At 49.8% G+C, this 20417-nt stretch overlaps 7 protein-coding genes across 7 annotated transcripts; 4 read left to right on the top strand and 3 right to left on the bottom strand.

The window, feature by feature from the left end:
- Positions 1-466: 466 nt before the first annotated feature.
- Positions 467-3825, bottom strand: N7518_003656 (putative RNA interference and gene silencing protein (Qde2); the record flags this gene model as incomplete). The annotated part of the gene is made up of 4 exons (XM_057184583.1): positions 467-1942; positions 1999-2249; positions 2323-3452; positions 3509-3825. The coding sequence occupies 4 exons, from the start codon at positions 3823-3825 to the stop codon at positions 467-469; spliced, it is 3174 nt and encodes a 1057-aa protein (XP_057046033.1).
- Positions 3826-4963: 1138 nt separating this feature from the next.
- N7518_003655 (cytochrome P450) lies at positions 4964-6541 on the bottom strand (the record flags this gene model as incomplete). The annotated part of the gene is made up of 2 exons (XM_057184582.1): positions 4964-6172; positions 6230-6541. The coding sequence occupies 2 exons, from the start codon at positions 6539-6541 to the stop codon at positions 4964-4966; spliced, it is 1521 nt and encodes a 506-aa protein (XP_057046032.1).
- A 2078-nt stretch (positions 6542-8619) lies between these two features.
- On the top strand, positions 8620-13211 carry N7518_003654 (transcriptional regulator family TF; the record flags this gene model as incomplete). Its single annotated transcript, XM_057184581.1, has 10 exons — positions 8620-8735; positions 8789-9188; positions 9240-9462; positions 9515-9546; positions 9597-10370; positions 10424-11134; positions 11189-11465; positions 11953-12034; positions 12090-12503; positions 12566-13211. The coding sequence occupies 10 exons, from the start codon at positions 8620-8622 to the stop codon at positions 13209-13211; spliced, it is 3675 nt and encodes a 1224-aa protein (XP_057046031.1).
- Positions 13212-13432: 221 nt separating this feature from the next.
- On the bottom strand, positions 13433-13977 carry N7518_003653 (uncharacterized protein; the record flags this gene model as incomplete). Its single annotated transcript, XM_057184580.1, has 2 exons — positions 13433-13497; positions 13788-13977. The coding sequence occupies 2 exons, from the start codon at positions 13975-13977 to the stop codon at positions 13433-13435; spliced, it is 255 nt and encodes an 84-aa protein (XP_057046030.1).
- Positions 13978-14812: 835 nt separating this feature from the next.
- On the top strand, positions 14813-16863 carry N7518_003652 (tetratricopeptide repeat protein; the record flags this gene model as incomplete). The annotated part of the gene is made up of 2 exons (XM_057184579.1): positions 14813-14980; positions 15061-16863. The coding sequence occupies 2 exons, from the start codon at positions 14813-14815 to the stop codon at positions 16861-16863; spliced, it is 1971 nt and encodes a 656-aa protein (XP_057046029.1).
- Positions 16864-17706: 843 nt separating this feature from the next.
- N7518_003651 (zinc finger protein) lies at positions 17707-19005 on the top strand (the record flags this gene model as incomplete). Its single annotated transcript, XM_057184578.1, has 1 exon — positions 17707-19005. One exon carries the CDS (start codon positions 17707-17709, stop codon positions 19003-19005), a length of 1299 nt encoding a protein of 432 aa, XP_057046028.1.
- Positions 19006-19386: 381 nt separating this feature from the next.
- On the top strand, positions 19387-20107 carry N7518_003650 (uncharacterized protein; the record flags this gene model as incomplete). The annotated part of the gene is made up of 2 exons (XM_057184577.1): positions 19387-19397; positions 19456-20107. 2 exons carry the CDS (start codon positions 19387-19389, stop codon positions 20105-20107), a joined length of 663 nt encoding a protein of 220 aa, XP_057046027.1.
- Positions 20108-20417: the final 310 nt, after the last annotated feature.

Below are 20417 nucleotides of genomic sequence, written 5' to 3'. Positions count from 1 at the left end.
TGTTATTAGTGTACAAGTTTATTTCCATGAGAGCGGGATTCGTTTATCTCTTAATTTATGGTGTTATACTTCCGATTCCTCCAGCCTACTTTGGATAGCGTAGAACAGCATAGTACACCTACTAAGGGACCATAAAAGATGTCATCGTTTAAGATTCAATTGAGTCTCACAGCTAAGGTACTGTCTAAGATAGGAAACAGTCTCCAGTGTCCAGTATCAAAGCCAAGCGAGACAGAAGATCCCAAACGGTATTTTCCAAAGACCAAAGATGAGCGAGCGAATGTAAGTAGGTCTTCCAGGTCCAAACGATATCCATAATTCATTCCTCCAGCAAATTATTTCAATTCCAGTTCCAATTCTTTCCACCACCAAATTCATCCAAGTCGAGTCAAGTAGATTTCAAAAGATACGCAAAACGCATAGTAGATAGCAGATAGATGACGGAACGCAGATTCTCAAAAGCAGCCTAGATGTAGAACATAGTCTCCGCAATGTTAGGGTGGATCACGACATCCCGCGTGCGAGCCATTTCCAACGCGCCGTCCGTGCCACTGGTGCTACCACCAGAAGCATCAACGGGCATAGGGTCGAACAGGTCACTCAAGAAGCAGCGAGCACGGGTGCACACCAGATCGGCATAGTACGCCGGCGGGCAGACGCTAACCGCCTTCGTGGCACGGCCGAACAGGTAGCACATCTTGTGAGTGAGGTCCTGGAGGACATCAGCTGCGCCGGGCCCGGTGCTGTTAGCGGGGTGGCGGGGGTAGAAGATCTCATCCCAGACGGTGAAGTAGTGGGCTGGACGGGCTGTGCCCTGGAGTGCGGAGTGGGCCTGCAGGAAGAAGTCCCAGTCGCGGGCCTCGGAGACGCCGCGGTCGACGACGGTTCCGGGGATGGGGTTCTCGCGGTTCGAGTCTTGCTCGGTTGTTGGGTAGAAGCGGGTGTTGTGGCGCTTTCCGACGACGACGATGGCCAGGCGTGGGAGGCCTTTCTTGGTCTGGTCTGCTGGGTACGTCTTCTTACATGCTTCCTGGAGGAGGGGGAGTTCCTCCTCGATGACTTTGTTGTACTGGCCTTCTGAGACGCCGTCGCGGTAGACGATGATGTTCTCTGGGAGGGATCTGTTCAGTTTGCGCCAGTGCAGGAGACGCGAGGCGAGCAGGGTTTCGAGGTCGGCGACCATTTCCTGGCGGGCGCCTTGGACACGGATCTCGGCCGGCCACTGGGCGAGGGTTGCGTCGACGGAGGCGACGATGCCGGCGACACTGGGGGCTGTGCTGGCGGAGCCTGGCGAAGGGTGGGTGACATCGATGCCGACGAGCATTGTTTTGCCTTCGGAGATTATGCCGAGATCCTGGGTGCGAAGAGCCTGGTTGGCACCGCCTAGTTTGAGGTTGATTTTCAGGCCCACATTGGCATTGTACTGGTCGTTGGAGTTGATGAGCTTCTCTGCGAGGACGTTCACGTTGCGAATTCCGCAGCGGACGTCGCAGACTTGCTTGACACAGTTGTAGACACCAGTGTCTTTAGTGTAGAGTATACCCAGAATGAAGATGGGGTTGTGCTGTTTCTGCAGATCGACGACGGCTTGCTGGATATCGTGGGCGTCGTTCTTGCCGGTCAGGACAACACGTTTGCCAGCCTTGTGGGGGTCCACGGCCATTCCCATATCCCTGAGTGTCTTTCTGAAGCCTTCCAGAGACGCGTTGAGCTGAGCTGGGTTTTGGAAAACTGGCCGGGAGCCCTCCTGATCAACGTAGAGGTAAGTCCAAGATTTCATGGATGCAGCCTTGGAGAACTGGATTTGGCGCATGTTCCAGCTGCCAAATTGAGTCCTGATCTCCTTGGTCCTGTTTCCGTCTTTGTAGTAGACATTTGGGGCGGAGAGAACGCGCCCAGGAACCGTGATCAGTTGGGTGGAAGAGTTAATACCGAAAGCAGACTGTAAATGGAAAGTTAGAAAGCTTGACAAGATTTTGGGAGCGAGGGAATGTTTACCAGTGTGGGATTCAATGGCTCGCCTAGTCCCAGCACACCCACACCCTTGGTGACAATCGACTGAGCGTTCTGACCCGGCTTTCGACCCATAACGGCGAAGCGGAGCATACTGGCTGTCTGATCACCAGAAAGCTTGGACTTAGCTGGCTGACCAGGCTCGACTTCGCAGACCTCAACGGGAAGATACACAGGTCTCTCACGAGACCCGACATTCACCACTGGAAGGTTCGCATTCAAAGTCATGTTATACTCTAAGAGGAAAGTCAGCACAACACGAGGAGGAAGGGAGCCGAAGGAAAATTGAAGGAAAAAATATCGACGGACCCTTTTTGAAGAAGTCCGCAACGGTAATGTAGCGACCGGCTTCCGCAGGACCGGCCCTGGGAGCTTTCTTTCCCTTCTTTCCCTTGGGCTCGGGCGCACCAGGCACGGCGACGGGCTGAGGGCTGGATTCGGCTAGGAAGAATTGCACATCCTGGGGACCAGCACCGTGGCGGGGAACCTTGGGTGGGTTGGGCGCCGAGCCACCATCACCGCGGTTGGCCAGGCCATAGATAGGTCTGATGCGAGGCCGGGGCTGACCGCGGCTGTTCTTGCGGGAGATATGAGTGATGCGAACGCGGAGGCTCTTGAGGAACTTTTCCAAGCGGTAAGAGTTCCTGTTGCCGTAGCCTTGGATCACATCGACCAGAGGTCCTTCATTGTAACATGCCAGATATTTGACCTGGACGTTCAAGAGCACACGAGCAGTCGCGGCACGCACACTGACAAAGAATCCGCGCAGGACGGATAGGCCACCGCCAAGGTTGAACGATTCCATGGTATCCTGACGCAGACTGTAGTGTCTGTTGGCTCCGACAGAGACGACCTGATCGTCCGTCTTGGGGTGGTTCCCCATGATCATGTTGAGGGCAGCTACAATCTCCGACTTGGATTCTAGCATGGCACCAGCATTGGTGGAGGTCAGGTAGTTGACCAAGTCGGCAGGATTGACCTCACCAGTATACTGGCAAGTAACCTGGTGCACCCGGGGAGGATCGATGTAGTCATCATCCAGGTGTTCCTTGTATCGCACATCGAATTTACCCTCGGTCAATTTGACGCACGAGACCAGGGTAGAGCGGAAGTCCGAGGCAATACTGTTCTTTTGCTGTGGGAAGTGCTCCTCCAACAGCAGACGCACGATGTGTTGGGCCTTCTTGCCCACAGGGGCAGATCGGCCTGCAGAGTCGGCTGCAATGGAAATATGGTAACGGAACAGCTGCTTGTTAGGCAGGGTCAACGGCAGGTAGTTCGCATACAAAGTCACGGGCCTGCCAGCTGTGCCGTAACCAGGACGTTCGGGATATTTCGCCTCTCTGACGGTCTTCTGGCCGCTCACAACCAGAGCTTTGGCAAGGTCGTTCTCGGTCTTGAAGACGGTGGGGTTAGGTGGTGGAATAGGTTCGCCCTGTCTATAGCCAAAGGATTAGATTTGTTTGATGAGCAGCGAAGAGAGAGGAAGGCAAACCTGAAGATAGGCGGGCCAAAGTTTGTAGCACCACCACGCCCTCCTCCACCACGGCCACCGCGGAAATCACCCCTACCACGAAAATCACCACGGCCACGGAAGTCACCTCTGCCACGATCGCCTCCACGACCTCTATCACCGCCTCGGCCTCGGAAATCTCCACGATTTCCATCGCCTCTACCGGCTGGGCGGAAGGCTAAATCACCACGACTGTCCCCGCGACCACGGCCTCGATCGGAACCGCGACCTCGATCACCACGGCCACGGCCACGGTCACCCCCACGATCACCACGTCCACGACCCCGATTGTCACTCATAATAAGATAAACTTGGATGAAGATGACTTTACGGGTTTGAGGATGTCAAAATAAAAAGGAAAGACGGTGGGGATTGGCGGGAATGGGGATTGACGGCTTATTAAGTATTTGGAGTGGACGTACTTATCGTTTGTACATCTACCAGTTCTTTGTTTGCTGCGCTGGCCCCAAGTAGCAGGGGTATAGTGTGAAGATAGGTGACAATTGGATACATCGATGCAAGTACCCAGAGGCAGCTGTAGAATGATGTGGCTATGACACTTCCTCACTTCACGATTCTCTATCATCATCGGTTTAGTATATACAGGATTGCTATATAGTATATAGTTATTGTGACTCTTCACAGCTTTCCTACTACTCAGAAAAAGAAAAAAAAGCACATATATCTATTACTGTGACTGTCCGTAGTCCATGCGGTCAACTGGTAGATATAGGGATATAGCGGTGTACTTCTAGTCTATGTTTCAGTTATATGTATACTTCCGTTGGCTGCTGTAGCTCTGCGTGTACACGGGTTCAAGTAGTATGTTGTATATGGGCTATGTAAAGACATTATGAATTCGGGGATTCGGCATATCCAATGATTTCAGCCCAGTTCAGCTGCGCCTTGCCCTAAAGGGAAAGGCGGGCCTGGATAGGTCAGTTGCATGTTGCAGCCTAAATATGCGCAGATGGTGTGGTTGGTGTTGAGCGTGTATTTTCTCTGCTCTTTATTCTTGGATCCCTGATATTGAATCTATAGGATAATAACTAGTGCCACACCTGTTGTTATATCAGAAGCATAATACTCTATTTAGGGCTACGATACAAGAAAGACACCGCCGCATCTTTAACTAAATGATAGGCGCCGCCTGCAAAGCTAGTCAGAAACAAAATTATATATCCCAAAAGAAGTATCACGTCAGCATTTCATAAAAGCTTACTTCCTTTTTAAACCTGACAATAGTCCAGAAAGAAGAATTCTCTGTTGTTGAACTGCATGAGAAATTCCATTCTACAAAGTATAGCGACCCCAAGTTTCAATACCGGAGCTAAACGATGACGGATGGCAAATCATACTATAATCTCTTTCGGAGTAAAGATCGTCTTGAAGTTGTGTTGACGTACAAACCATGCATTCCACAGCTTCCATTCTTGGTTAGGGTGTGCTAGCTGTACCTATCAAGAACTCAGCATCACTGGTCTCTGCCTCAGAAAAAGAACATACCTCAAATCGCCGCAAAAAGCTAGGTATAATCTTATAGATCTCCATTAGAGAGATATTCTTCCCAATGCAGGTCCTCGAACCGGCACCAAACTGGAGCATCATTCCATCCATAACCTTCAATTGATCCGGTGGAGTAGTAAGCCATCGATCAGGGTTGTATATATCGCAATCTGGACCAAAGATGTCTGTCCGGCGATGAATAACCCAGGCGCTGCAGCCAACGATTGTTCCGCCGCGAATGAAATGCCCGGAGATCTCTACCCCCGACGCAGGAACAATGCGTTCTAAAGGAAGTCCCGCAGCAGGATGCATACGGAAAGCTTCCTTTATACAGGCATCGAGATAGGGCAGCTGCCGCGACTCTGTCCATGAGACAAGTCCTGTTGGACGATTCACGATGATACCGTTGTCAACAGCGTCGTCCAGCTCTTGCCTAACCCGTGTCATGCATTCTGGGTTCTTAAGTAAATAATAGAACACGGCCGCAATGCTGATGGCGGTTGTTTCAGACCCAGCAAAGGCCATAGAGACAGCCATGGTAAGGATCCGTTTGTTCGTCATGAAATCTGGACGAAGTTCACCCGCCTTGAGGAACATGGTGAGAAGATCATCCTTTGATCCCGGGTCTGTTACGCCAGCTTTTGCTGACATACGTTCTTCCATGCGGTGTTTTGCGAAGATGGCCACAGGGTGCGAATTATCTGATAAGCCCAATTTTTGAAGGAAGTCAAATATCGGATTCTTCCAAAATAGCTTATCTAGCCACGGCATCTGACCAACAGGGGCAGAATAATCGAAGATATTTGCCAGAGAATTAATGATGCCATCGATGTCTTCGTTTTTCTCAACGAACCCGTGCCGTTTGCTATACGTGATGCTTCCAATAACGTCAAAGGCGAAGAATTGCAGCCATCGTGCGAAATCGCACACTGTGGCTCCAGCAAAGAGTCGGTCCGTTTGGTCGAGGAAAATTTCCATAGTCTCATCGACCATTGGTTCATACTGTACTAAAGAGCTCATTGAGAACGCATGATTGACAGACCGGCGGAGATTCGCATGGAAGCTCTCATCCAGAGTAGAGAACAGCGATGGCAATGGCTCGCCTTTAGAAACAGTCATTTGTACTGGGTAAAACTCGGACTGTTCTCTTGATTAGAAGCTGTAGATGTTTCTGGGTTCGGCATGACACTACTCTACCTTGGTGAATCCTTTGTTTAGACCGTAGATCACCTTCGCTGCCTTTGGATCTGCGAAAGACAAAGTGCGTGGCCCAAGGCGCACAATATCGCCATACTTGCGATGCAAGGTTATATGCGTAAGCTCAGGACGTCGACCCTTCACATCGATATACCGCCAAATATCAGTCAGGTGCGCCCAGAAAGGGCCAGGAAAGAGGTTTAGCGAATTGTAGAAATAATTATGGGCAAGGTAAAGTAGGGGTAGAAGAGGAACTGCATAGAAAATATAGTGAAATGCAGCATCAGGGAAAACCGCTGTAATGATAGCCATAGTTGTGTCCGATTGTTTAGATCTAGTTCAAAATAGAAGCCACGAGGAGGGCACGTTATATACAGAATCACATCACACGATATACGTAATCTTCCCCGCTAGAAAGAAAAGAAGTCAGCATCTGAAGATGCTTTGGCGTACACAAAGACGCTGCGATCGGCAGTTGTGCATGTTAGGATCCGATGAACGATGGTGGTTGGTAGGAATGAGAGGTATCTCGACCAACAAGCAGTACCCTATACAAAGTGCAAGCTATTCATTCGTTAAACCCCGCAATATGGGTCCGTTAGACCGTACCCAGGCCATTCCCCATATTAGTGCATGCCTAGTATACCCCTTCTTTGAGTGCAGCCCGTGCGTCGGCATCTGAGACGACGTTCAACAACCGAGGACCCTTCGCAGCGTAACAAGGTTAAACTTGTCTCTCGATACTAAAAATATAGAGTCATACCATAGTTAGCTTAAGCTCTTATACATAAGTCACATAAGTCACCAGACATACATCGTCCGGAATCGACCAACTTGCCCTACCAAAGAATATAGAAGTGGGCCTTTCTAGTCATTTGCTAAACAAGCCCCGAAGTTATTAATATCCATAGGCTCCATACAACAAAGCCAAATGTCCAAGCTCAACAATTTAAAAGCTCACCAAGTCGCTGAAAGTGGAAGAAAGCCAGTAAGATGTCCATGGGAGCAGATACGATCGATCAAGATAATGGTTCGTTTTCCAACCCACCTGTTCCTTTAGACATAAAGGATGAAAAAGGGATGGATATAATACCGACATCTTCCTGGATGAATACTATATATGGTTGCGGAGGGAAATGACACCGAGTTTGTCTATACAAAGTATATGAATTGTGCACGAGAAATGTGTATTTGACATAATTCAGGGTTACTTAATCAGAGTTGTACATGCACTACGTAAAGAATACACAGCGATAAAACGAGGAGTAAACCTAAATAAACTAAACTAACACCTCTTTTTAAGCTTAAACTCGGAATATACGAACAAGTACCATAATGTCGAAGTCAGTCTACATAGTGTGAGTCGAACCTCCAACCTAGACATCAGTCTAGATCCGACTCACAAGGTCTTGAATAGACCAGCTTGCTAGAATTCGAGACATGCATGTCTGGTTGAATTCTGCCTATGAGTCACTGATCGTCGTATTGCTAGCCAATCGGCATCAAGTCTAGGAAAATAGAGAAGGAATGAATATGATATCGGGGTTAAGTATCGACTGGATCAGCCTTCACAAGAGGGAAGAAGGTATTCATGTATCGAACCGAAGATAATAGACTATTTCACAATATATACGGAGTGCGGATACTCCGTCCTCTCTATGTACTTGCAGGAGGTGAGATCATCTGGTGATAAGAAAAATCGCCCGGAGATAACGGATTAATCATCATTTCGTCGGGGCCTCGTCCACGGGTGTCTACCTAGCTTCATTTCCTTATGATCACCTCTTTGTTGCTATCGTTGACTCGAGAAGGATCCTTGATCGCACTTGAATCAAAATTTCTCTATAGTCTTCCGAATCTGCCTTTGGCCTCCCGACCACACTTATCCACGCGGCACCGAACACCCCCTCCTTCGGCCATCGCACATCGCAAGCTTCGACAACGCACATCCGTTCGTCGCATTGCCCCGCTATCTGTCTAGTGATACTGTGCGGCTTAGTTAACCCCTGACCGCCCGAAATAGTCGCGTACAACATCTACCACATCTCAAGTTCTGGGTCTGGCACGGCTGCCTACAACACGAGCCAAATCTGGCATTGACGTTGCGCCTAACTGTACATACGTTTCTACGACTAGGGAAGGAAACAAAATCGCGTTCGGAACCCCGCGCAGATATTCAGAAGTGGGCTTGCAATCAGACTGAGAAAGTTGTTTGGATGCAGAACAACCGAGTAGCATATTTGATTCGATCCTAGAGCTGTGCGGACTGCCACAACGTGCTTGAGAGCCCCGCCCGGCTGGAACGTTGGATTGACGTGCACTGCATCATCCGCGGTTTACCGTCGATATTGCAACGATTCGGTTACCCATACATGATCATGCCATTCAAAATGACCCCAACACCCCCTTCTACAAATTCCTCGAGTGCTGGCCACTCTCCAGATTACAGAGTTGTCCGGAAACGAAACCGAGTACCTTTGTCATGTGGGCCTTGTCGACACAGAAAGTAAGTATTCAAGACATGGCTGAAATACCTTTTTTTTTTACTAACGGTTCTAGGCTGAAATGCAATCGTACGAATCCTTGCGAAAACTGTGTCAAACGAGGAGATGCTGCTTCATGTAACTACGCGCAACCCAACTCGCGCAAGAAGAACTCGTCCCAGCAGTCATCCACTACACCGGATGATATGCAAAACCGCATCGATCGGTTAGAAGGCTTAGTTCTTTCGTTGATGACAAATGGCTCTCAGTCTGCGGGTCCATCTGCTGCCATGGCGGCGATCTCCGGGGAAAATAGTGTGGGCTCGACTCGGTTCTCCCATGATCTCGATATCGAAGAGGAGGGCGCCGAAGAGAGCGACACGGACCAGGTGACGAAGTCGTTTGGTATTATGAAGATGGATAATAACAAGTCTTATTACATCAGTGATGCTCATTGGGCGTCTGTATTAAACGATGTAAGTCTGGGAGGTTTGACCAAACTCGAGTCTTTCTAACTCATCGAATAGATCTCCGAGGTGCGAAGTTTCTTCACAACGCACAAGAAGCAACTTGATGAGCAATTTGAAAAAGTCAAAGCGGCCCGACCATCTACTGATTCATCAGGCTCGACTTTGTTGTTTGGTATCAATAAGCCGATGAGCCGTAGCGAGATCATGACTGGCTTGCCGTCTAAGTATACAACTGACATTCTTATTGCTCGCTATTTCAATTGCTATGACCCTGCAACCCGTGAGTATTTGCTATCTCCGTAGCCTGTGGTCTTGATCCTGACTTTACCTAGATGTTCTCCATGGACCCACATTCCAAGCACAGGTAAGCTCCTCGAGAACAATTTCGTTGATTCCAGAATCTGACTCTGCTAGTATAACAAACATTGGGATGATCCTGCCGCGACCGAACTAGTCTGGATTGCCATGCTCTTTGCAATGATGAGGCTGGCAATGCTATCTTACCACCGCGAAGGCGATGAGCCACCTGAATTCCGGGGCAAGTCCATGGACATGGCTGGGGGATTCCGGAATTCTGTAGCACAGTGCTTGACATTGGCTGACTACACGAAACCCCACCCGTTCTTGATTGAAGCGCTCGTGTTTCATTTGCATGGCGATTTCTCCCAGACCCGAGAGGCGGATATTTCGATCTGGGTCATGACCGGCGTTGTTGTTCGCCTAGCAATGCGATCAGGATATCACCGTGACTCCAAAATGTTCCCAAATATCACACCTTTCCAGGGTGAGATGCGACGGCGAGTGTGGACCTTTGTGCGCCAAGCCGACCTTCTGTTCTCGTACCAGGTCGGGTTGCCGGGGATGATCCGGAGTACAGATAGCGATACTGAGCTACCACGGAATTTGTACGATGATGATTTCGATGAAGACTGCAAGGAGCTCCCGCCGCCACGTCAATTGAATGAGCCAACCCCAATCTCATATATGATTGCTAAGGCGCGCCTGTCATATGCATTCGGACGTGTGGTTGAACAAAGCTCTGCTGTATCGGCGGCCCCATACGAAAAAGTGATGGAAGCCGACGCGGAACTCCGACAGGCAAGGGACATGATCCCCGAGCACTTGCATATTCGGCCTATGGAGGAGTGCCAGTTGGATCCTATTAGTGTTATCATGTCGCGATTTTTCGTAAGTTGTCTGACAGCGGCCACAATTCGCATCAACACTAACCGTTTGTGCAGGTAATGGCCTTATACAACAAAGCTCAGTGTGTGCTTCATCGCCCATATCTGGTTCGCGCCCGAGAAAATCCTCGTTTCACCTATTCTCGAAGGACATGTATCGACTCAGCAATGGAGTTATTGCAAGTCCAGGCGCTCCTGCACGCGGAAACTCACAGCGGGCGCCTCCGTGGTCGTCAGAGCCGAATAAGTTCCCTCAGTTCAGCCGACTTCTTACTGGCAGCCACCATTGTTAGTCTCGACCTATACCACGGCCTATCATTGCAGGTGACCGGCCGGCCATCGGGAGACACATACACATGGGGCCGAGAGCGGCGCGATGAAATGATCGCCGCGATCCAACTCTCGAAAGATATTTGGGATGAGTCGCGTGATGAGAGCATGGAAGCATGGAAGGCGTCTAGCCTTCTCGGTGTGATGCTCAGCAAGCTGCACATGTCGGTCCCAGGCCTTGAAAATAGCGCCGGAGCTTCATTTGAGCCACAAGACGAGAAGCAGAACGCGGCCATGACCCTCGGCCTGTTGAGCAGCGGAATGAGCCCGATGAACCCGGGCCCTCCGCCCTTTGCTGACCCTATGTTCAAGATGGGAGATACACCAATGGGAACAGGAATAGGTGGCGTGGGCGCTTCGGCCGAAATGCCGGGTGTACTTTCGCCCTTTAGTAGCATGTTCGGGCAAATGCCGGACACGCAAGTTAATCTGGATTGGGTAAGTCTTTTCCTTTTCGGGATCCGGTGTTCAATGTTGACATGTTGATATCAGGATGCTTGGGACACATACATTCAAAACCCAGCCCTCGACACAACAAATCAATTCTGGCCTATGATTGATGCACAGCGCCAAGCAACCCCACAGTCTGGAGGCATGTCACAGCCTTCAGTGTCTAGTCCTCTAGCCTCAGGGCGGGTACCATCAGTTAGTGGTATTCCTCGGCCGACGTTATACTCAGTATCCTCCAACAGTCCCGATAGTGGAGTTGTGCCAGTAACAGGATACGGCATGGCGCCCATGCCTCAACAAAACGATAGTCGGGGCCAAGGTTCCCAATGAACGAGTTGTATTGGTATTCTGCATGATTTTTTCTCTCCCCTTTTTGCCAGAAAATGTTGGCCATTTGTGATACCTGGAAATGTTTTGTTTCTTCATCGGATGACTTGAAGTAACGAAGCAATTTCTACTTCTTCTTTCCCATGGATATGTATGCGTGCTGGCGAGATTCAGCCGATCTGAGAAAATATGTTGCGTTTATGGATTCTGTCGGTGTTGGGGTTGGACAATGTATCATACTATGAGGCTACTGCCATATTTCCACTCTTGAGTTATCAAATCTCACGTTTAATTCGTGTTTTATCACCCAAACCCTGAGTATTGTCTATATAAAATCTCCAATCCACTGCTTTCTATTGCTTTGATCTACCTCCTTATCATTGGCTATATCAGTCACGTGCCGGGGGTTATCTGCCGGGAAAAAAGTTATCTGGCTTCGCGCAATTCTTCTCTTGTCAACATATTATCTCTAATACAAGATCAACGCATCCTGTGTTATTTTAATTCAAAATGTGAGCTATTACTGAATACAGAGTCCGAGTCCGAGAATGTACACATTATGTACTCGCTGATGCATGCAACATTGAGGACAATTGCTAAAACAACTAATTTCTAGGCATTGCTTCCGCCGGGCCGTTTCTCGGCTTCAATTGTCCCCAGCTGCTTCACGCTCATCAATCAGCAGCGCAGTGTTGCGTTCAACATGCTCCACTCCGATTCTCGCCGCTCGGTTCGCCTACCCAACCCTCACACAGACACGGTTAAACTCGACCGATGAAGGCCGTTCACGGATTCCGATTAGGTATATCTCGACTGTCAAACCGGAGCCATCCACGCCGGGCCAAGTCCGTGTGCCCAAAGAAGAACGCCGACGTGAGTATTTGAGCGAGGGCCCTGTACCGAAGACCACCGTGTACGTCGGCAACCTCTTCTTCGACGTGACCGCGGAGGACTTGCGCAAGCATTTCGAGAAATTCGGTGCCGTGGAGAATGCACTGATCGTGCACGATGTCCGCGGGCTGAGCAAAGGGTGAGTTCCCAAGACCGATGCAGCCGAAAGCCTACTAGAGACTGACCCATTCTCCCTTACAGTTTCGGCTACGTTACCTTCAGCACCATCGAGGAAGCCACGCAAGCAATCACGCAACAGCACGGAGGTATCCTGGAAGGCCGCGAGGTGGTGGTGCAGTTCTCCAACACGACGTACAGATCCATGGCCGAATCCAAGCCTACCAGGACCCTCTACATCGGCAACGTTCCCTACGAATTGACCGACCAGGATCTGCAGGATATGTTCGAGGATATTCCCGGTGTCACTGATGTCCGTATCCCCATCGACCGTCGCACTGGCTTGCCCCGTGGATTCGGACACATTGACTTTGCCGATCAGGCCAGCGCTTCTCACGCTAAGGAGGTTCTCTCCCGCAAGGCGCCTTACGGCCGCAAGCTGACTGTCAGCTTTGCTAAGCGCAAGGTCTTGAGTCCTGAGGAGCACCAGCGTAACCAGGAGAAGAGGCTGCAGAATAAGAAGAACTCCCTCAAGCAACACTTGGATGCTCAGACCAATATCGAGTCAGTCTCGGGTATGAGAAATCGGAAAGTGCGCGGAGTGAAGGAGGTTGCGGAAGTTACTGAGATCAAGGAGACTGAGCCGGTAACCGAGCAGGTAACTGAACAGGTGACTGAACAGGTAACTGAGCAGGTAACCGAGCAGACCGAGACCGAGAAGAAGCAATAGAGAGGGTTATATGTGAATTATACAAATGTACAATAGTGTCCCAAAATGGCAATCGGAAGCATTCTTAACTCGCGATATTTATTAAGTACTCCGTAGAATGATCATATCTACACGTACTATTGCCGTAACTAAGTGTCATATCCAATCCCATGGAATACACTTGACGATTGCTGTCGCAGTTCACGAGAGGATCTTTTGATTGCCTGGTTTTCAGCCGACGATCAACTTCGACTGATGAGACATTCGCTGAACTCGGCACAACACATCACCGCCAGCTGGGCAGGAACTAGAAATCTCCTTGGCAGTATCCTTGCACCTCTTGTAGGCTTCATGTTGTGTTGGCAGCTTCTTTATCTGACCTGCAGAGGCTCAGTTTGGCACTCTCTCTATTTGCTCATCTTGCAGAAGATGCTTCTCCTGGTTTCCAGAGGAGAAGATCTTTATGTCTTTGTCGACATGAAACTATTAGAAGAGCTTATGGAAATAGCTAGATTATCATCTTGTTTTGGACATCTAGAATATATATCAGCTCCGATGGCTCACACTCGACTATCTCATTGACTTGTCTAGACTTACCATCGATAGCGTAAAATGTAGATGCTAATGTCGACGGCAGATATGTGCAACAAGCTTCATGCATAGCTTCGATCTCATCGACGCGGTCTTGAATGAATTGCCGATTCGCGGACTCCATTTTGATGCGAAAGCGCTCCACGGCCAGACGCATGGTATCGCCGGGGTTGTCTGATTGTGTGCCGCTCGACATGGTCAGTGTTGAAAGATGGATGTCAGCGGGAAGAACCTCAGGGAAATGAGGTTCATATCTTAGCGTGAAAATTCCAAGTGCTGCCTAGAATTTTGCATAATTTCTAGGTAAATGCCCTCTGTATTCGCCCTAAAGCTTAGAGGATCGCCTATCAGGCAGGGCTGTCGGTGCCTCTGCTGCCCTCTTCAATGTATAGATCTAGGATCTAGTTTTCAGTACTAAATCTTTCTGCAAAGCCTTAATATCACCTATAGTAATATACTTCGTACAATATTCTGGTCTGTTTGAATAATGTTTTAGTTTAGGCTTAGGGGTTTATAAGGGCTGTATTTTGGATCCTACGGCCAAATGCATCAATGAAGACGCCCTAGCTAGCCTTTTTTTTTTTTTTAAGGTTTTACCATGTGATGGATTCGTGTATATAACTTGCAAATTAGATCTTATCGTTTGAAAACACCATGATGTTCAATATTTAGGACAAGTGACAGGTGGGAAAGATCCGGAGACGAGAGCTGTATCTGCAAACTTGCATATCTGACGCCTTGGCGCACCAGTTAACCTCTGTCGACAACGATGAATGGTATCGAATAAGCCCAAAGTCGCATTCTGGTATATTCTGCAAATTTTCATATACAACTGTTGTATGTACCTGGTACCTCGTGAATCTCGTGACTCTCAAACTGCCGTCGGGGAACCTCGGCTGAGGAGGCGGAAAGCCCTTGAGCCCCACGTCGAACGATATCCGGGGGAATGCACCTCGACCTTTACATTGTCCTCGCTTCTCTTCCTAATTTCCATTAATACTACCTCGTTCTTAAACCGCCACATACCCATCATGTCGTTCCTCGGTGGCGCAGAGTGCTCTACTGCGGGTAACCCGCTCTCACAATTCACGAAGCACGTCCAGGATGATAAATCACTACAGCGCGACCGACTGGTAGGCCGGGGACCAGGCATGCAAGAAGGCATGCGCTCACACAGCATGATGGGCGGACAGGATCAGGTGAGCCACCCAGCCCACAGCCCCCCGCAAAGGAAACAGCAACGGAAAATTAATCTCGGAGTTGGGAACCTCCTTATCAGATGATGGACGATTTCATGCAACAACCAGGACAACAACTAAACGGACCCTCACCGCAGCCGTTCGCAATGGAGCACATGCGCCGCGAGCTGGATAAGTTCCAAACAGGCCCGGCCCGCACAGGGTCGCCAGGGTGGGCAGGGGAGTTTGACTCGGGCGAGCAAGCGCGCATGGAAGCCGCCTTCCCGGGCCAGATGAAGAACGGATCGGGGTTTAGTCCTGCCGAGTTTACACGATTCCAACAGCAGAGCCGTATGGGCATGCCACAGACCTCCAGCCCTGCTGCCGCGAACGCATCGCCTATGATGGCGGGGTATCAGCGGCCGATGGCGATGGGCGGTGGTTATATGGGTGGTATGGGTATGGGCGGTATGGGGATGATGCAGCCTATGATGGGTGGGCAGATGGGCATGCAGCAGGGGCCTATGGAGGGGCAGACACAGGATAAGGGGAAGGGGCGGATGGTGGAGCTCGACGATGAGAACTGGGAGGCTCAGTTTGCTGAAATGGAGACTGCGACGGTGGGAAATGAGACCCGGACAGACGAAGAGGCTAATGCGGCGATGGAGGCGGAACTGAATGATTTGGACAGGTCAGTGCCCTTCAATGACGTTTTTGAGTCTGTATGGCAACGGGTCCAGGCTGAGACCACGAGCAGAAAACTTGCCGAGGAAGATAATTTTGAAGTCACCGATAACGTGCATGTTGGTGATCTCGGTGACTGGGATGGCTTTGATAGTCTCAACTCTCGTTTCCGAGATCCCCAGCTCGGCGACTATATGTTCGAGGAGGATAATGTCTACCAGGCTGTCGGCAATCCGTTCGAGGAGGGAATGAAAATTATGCGTGACGGCGGTAATCTGTCGCTAGCAGCGCTGGCTTTTGAGGCAGCGGTTCAGAAGGACCCACAGCACGTGCAAGCGTGGACGATGCTGGGCTCTGCGCAGGCGCAGAATGAAAAGGAGTTGCCCGCTATCCGTGCATTGGAACAAGCCCTAAAGGTCGACCCCGGGAATTTAGATGCCTTGATGGGCTTGGCTGTCTCGTATACAAATGAGGGCTACGACTCAACCGCCTACCGCACACTCGAGCGTTGGCTGTCCCACAAGTACCCCACAATCATCGACCCGAAGGAGGTATCCGGCGATTCAGACCTCGGCTTCACAGACCGTCAACTCCTCCACGACCGCGTAACAGAACTATTCATCCAAGCGGCCCAGCTCTCCCCGTCAGGAGCCCAGATGGACCCCGACGTACAAGTCGGACTGGGCGTTCTTTTCTACTGCGCCGAGGAATACGAAAAGGCCGTCGACTGTTTCTCCGCCGCCCTAGCCTCCACCGAGTCCGGAAGCACCAACCAACAAGAGCAGCTTCACCTCCTCTGGAACCGACTCGGTGCGACCCTCGCCAACTCCGGGCGCTCGGAAGAAGCCATCGAAGCCTACGAGCAAGCCCTCAACATTAATCCCAATTTCGTGCGCGCCCGCTACAACCTAGGCGTATCCTGCATCAACATCGGCTGCTACCCAGAAGCCGCACAGCACCTGCTAGGTGCACTATCCATGCACCGCGTTGTGGAGCAGGAGGGCCGCGAGCGAGCACGCGAGATCATCAGCGACGGTGTACATCCGGATGGCCTGGACGACGAGCGCCTCGAGCGCATGTTGCACATCAGCCAGAATCAGAGCACGAATCTATACGACACGCTGCGTCGTGTGTTCAGCCAGATGGGCCGCCGTGACTTGGCTGACCAGGTCGTCGCCGGCATGGACGTTAACATCTTCCGCAAGGAGTTTGAGTTCTAGGTTCTTGTTGATTGTGATATGGTCGTTGCGTATATGAAGGGTATGGGATATGTTTTTATTTCTGGCTGACAAGGCCTGGCTGCATTGTATCTACTTTTTATCATTGATGGCTGCTTAGATGGAATCTCCAAGCCATGGAGGAAAAAGCATTTCCTCATATATATGTTTCATGAACGCATTGTTTCCTATTTTGAATTTGCCCTAGTATAGTTTGTCTCCGTATGGATGAAAGAGAGTCGAATTCATCGACCTTCCCAACCGCTACGGCCTTTTCCTCTCCAAATGGACCTCGATGCACAAGGTCGATAACATCCAATAAGAAGCAGAATCCGCATCATGTCTCTAAAAGACGACCCACACTGCAAGTAATTCAAAGCATCCGACTCATTCCTAACAGAATGTCCCTCCCACTCATCATTATCCTCACTTCCAATAGAATAAGACCCCGATCTGTCCTCGCAACAGGCACAGTTACAGCCGCGTAGTCCAGCAGATTCCACATGGACGTGTAGCCCAACCACGGCTTGCTTTTCACCTATGTCTCGGGCTTGTAGCCTACCCACGGGAGAACAGACATGAGGAGAGCGTCTATTCCCGATGAAACGCGGCTTGGGGTGATCTTTGCTGCTTTGAACTATATAGCTTATTTACTAGATACTACAATCTACAACATCGTTTAGGGTTCGAGGTACTAAGCCTATACAGGAAAGGCATAGAAAATACATACAACATACGTCAGATACAAGACATGACAGCGCCATATAAGTGGCCCCCCCAAAAACTCGTCGCCTATTCGTTGTTTCCTCACTTTCACTCCACTTCGCTCAGATCTCGATATCCACCATGGACCCACGCAATCAAGACAGCGGCGACTCCGGTAGCTCCACCATCTCACCGACCTTGCGTAAAGATATCAACCTTACGAACCGATTATCCGCCTTACTCGATGCTGCTCGCAATGAAGATCTCACGTCCGAGTTGCAAATACTTCCAACAGCAGAACCTCGTGAGGTGTTGAGCCGGGTTCTGTCGCTGAGTTCCGTTATCTCTACAGCCTCCTCATTCGCATTTTTCAACACTGTACAGCAGACATCTTCTGTTGGGCTTCGCAGTATTGGCTTTGGCCAATGTGGAATTGTCTTCGAGCGGCCCGGTCGTGCTTATGTCATAAAAATCGCCCGTCCGTCGTTCGAAAATGCCCTTTGGGTAGATTTTCAAGCCCACTTGGCAGTGTACCAGGCCTTCACAGACCAGCAGTCCGTTGAAGTACGGGTTCCCGAAATATTCTCATATGTCCCAAAAACGAACAAGCAATGGTGGGACTCGCATATTGATCTTTTTCACAGATCACATCTCTCTTTCCCTCTACCGGCAATGGCATTAATCACAGAACGAATACTGCCACTACCCAAACTTGCTCGACAGGCTCTGATAGATGCCTATTGTCCCGCATCGTCGCGACTCGCTGTAAGCTCTCACGAAACCAACCGTGATTGCTTGGCGCGTATCTATCTTGGCCGTCGCCGAGGTGCGAATGACCCGCCCTCGCGCAATTTTACCTTGAGGAACTTCAACTTGTGTTTGGATCAGATGATCGAGCTAAATCTCCCAATCCAGAACTACGCTAAAGCTATCGGGGAGGCTTTGGCAATTATGCATTGGTCGGCAAATGTGGATTGTTACGACATTGAATTTGTCCTAGGCAGCGAAGCAGAGACGACATACACCCAGAACATTTGTCGTTCGTTAGGACTTAGCGCAAAACAGGTTGCAACGATGCCTCCTCACTCAGACATTGACGGAATGATGCGTGTCAACTTTCGCCGCCGAACAACCCGTGTCTGGGTTCTCGACTTCAATTTGTGCAATCTATGGGAAGAAAGACTGGCACTGGAAAAGCCAGATGACTTGATAACTCATCTTGCGGCTGCGTTTTTTGAAAACGACCCGTACTACCCTCGCCCATCGGAAGATTCCGAACCCGAGAAGTCTCTCTGGTTCACGTTCAGCTCTTCATACCTAGATGTAGCAGCAAGGCTACTGTCAGTTGCAGGGAAGGATCCACGGCTCTTGTCGCTTCCCGGAAAGTTCATTGATGCTTGTGTGTCAGGGCAATCGGAGATTTTAGCGCAGCGCAATTGATGCCGGGGGGTTTGTTCCTCTATGAACAATTCAATGATCCAAACATGCCATAGCTGAATGAATTAAGCCTCTCACACCTGCAATTCAACTTTAGACATAGAAGTTTCTTGATTCTTGATAGTCAGATAAATAAGCTTAGAGTATCACTTATAGAAGAGTTTGCTCATTATATTGCAGACATTATAGACTGGGATCGCAGTTGCCCGATGAGTTCTTTCATATCAGTCTCGTCACTCGCTCTTTCCCACGAAGAATCAGAGCCTGCCTTGCCCTCAGCATGTGACAGAGTCGTTCCTTCCTCGTTCGTTCAAGTAAACAAAACCCCGACCTTCTCCTCCTCTTTTGTTTTCTTTTTCTGTTTCTCTCTCCACGCGCGTCAAAATGGAATATACGTGTGTAGAGTGCATCCAGAGTCTCACCCAAGGTCTCCGCTAATAAGGAAATATTCAGGACTACGAATAAGCGTGCCAGAGTTGATGAAGCTGAAGACCAAGACGACTACCCACGGTACAAGCGCCCGCACTTCTGTCAGGACGGCAGAGAGAGATCCTACCAGGAGACCTATCGCTCTCGCTGCGACCGTTGCGATAGAAGCCATATCGGGGCATGCACCGCGTTCTGCAGGAAGTGTGCAGAGATCGGCCACTCCTGGCGCCACTGCCGACTATTCGTCCCTGAGCACATCTGGCGAAGACGGTATCGTGGCTCACGTACAACACTCGAGAACTTCAACATCACCGTGCCTGTGATAAACCCTGCACCAGTTTGCACACCAACCTCCCTGAACGCTGCTATTCTCTACCAGCTAGATAAAGCCCTCAGTGGGCTCAATCGAAAGGCAGGCATTTCTACGCACTCGCGAATTTCAATCAACAACGTGAACATCACAACGAATATTCTCGCACCGGAACGAAAAGATCCTCCTCTTCTTCCAGATACCTCATTGATGGAGAGGGTTCAACGAATTCCGACAGGACAAAAACCGAATATTCCTAATATTCGTCCTACTGAGAAGCCCTCCTTTGCCCAGCCAGTCTTCGGTGGTTTGGCTTTTTCTCAGCCTGTCTTTGGTCAGACCGCATTTGCTCAGACCTTCATGTAGAATAACTTAGGAGACTACCTGGCCTTATGTGAAATGCTGCTTGTGCCAGGGAGAAATGATATGTATGTGTATCCTTTTGTATCGCCACTCTCCTGCTCTGAGCCGGCTTGAATGAATTAATGTTTGATTACTATCCTCACTTGAGTTATGTAAAAATAGATTTGTTTGAAGCAAACGAAAGTATACTGTCGCAGCATCCATCAGCATCATCTAGTTGGATTTAATATCCCTCAACTTGGTAACTTGCGCTATTTTCAAAGTCTGCACAGTGATCCCAGCTACTTCAATGCGACAATATCGCTTTCATCAC

This window comes from Penicillium psychrosexuale (assembly GCF_028828465.1).
Source record: "Penicillium psychrosexuale strain IBT 29551 chromosome Unknown utg000002l, whole genome shotgun sequence".
Classification (NCBI taxonomy): Eukaryota; Fungi; Ascomycota; class Eurotiomycetes; order Eurotiales; family Aspergillaceae; genus Penicillium; species Penicillium psychrosexuale.
Note: the sequence above shows the minus strand (reverse complement) of the source record. Positions and strands in the feature narration are given on the sequence as shown.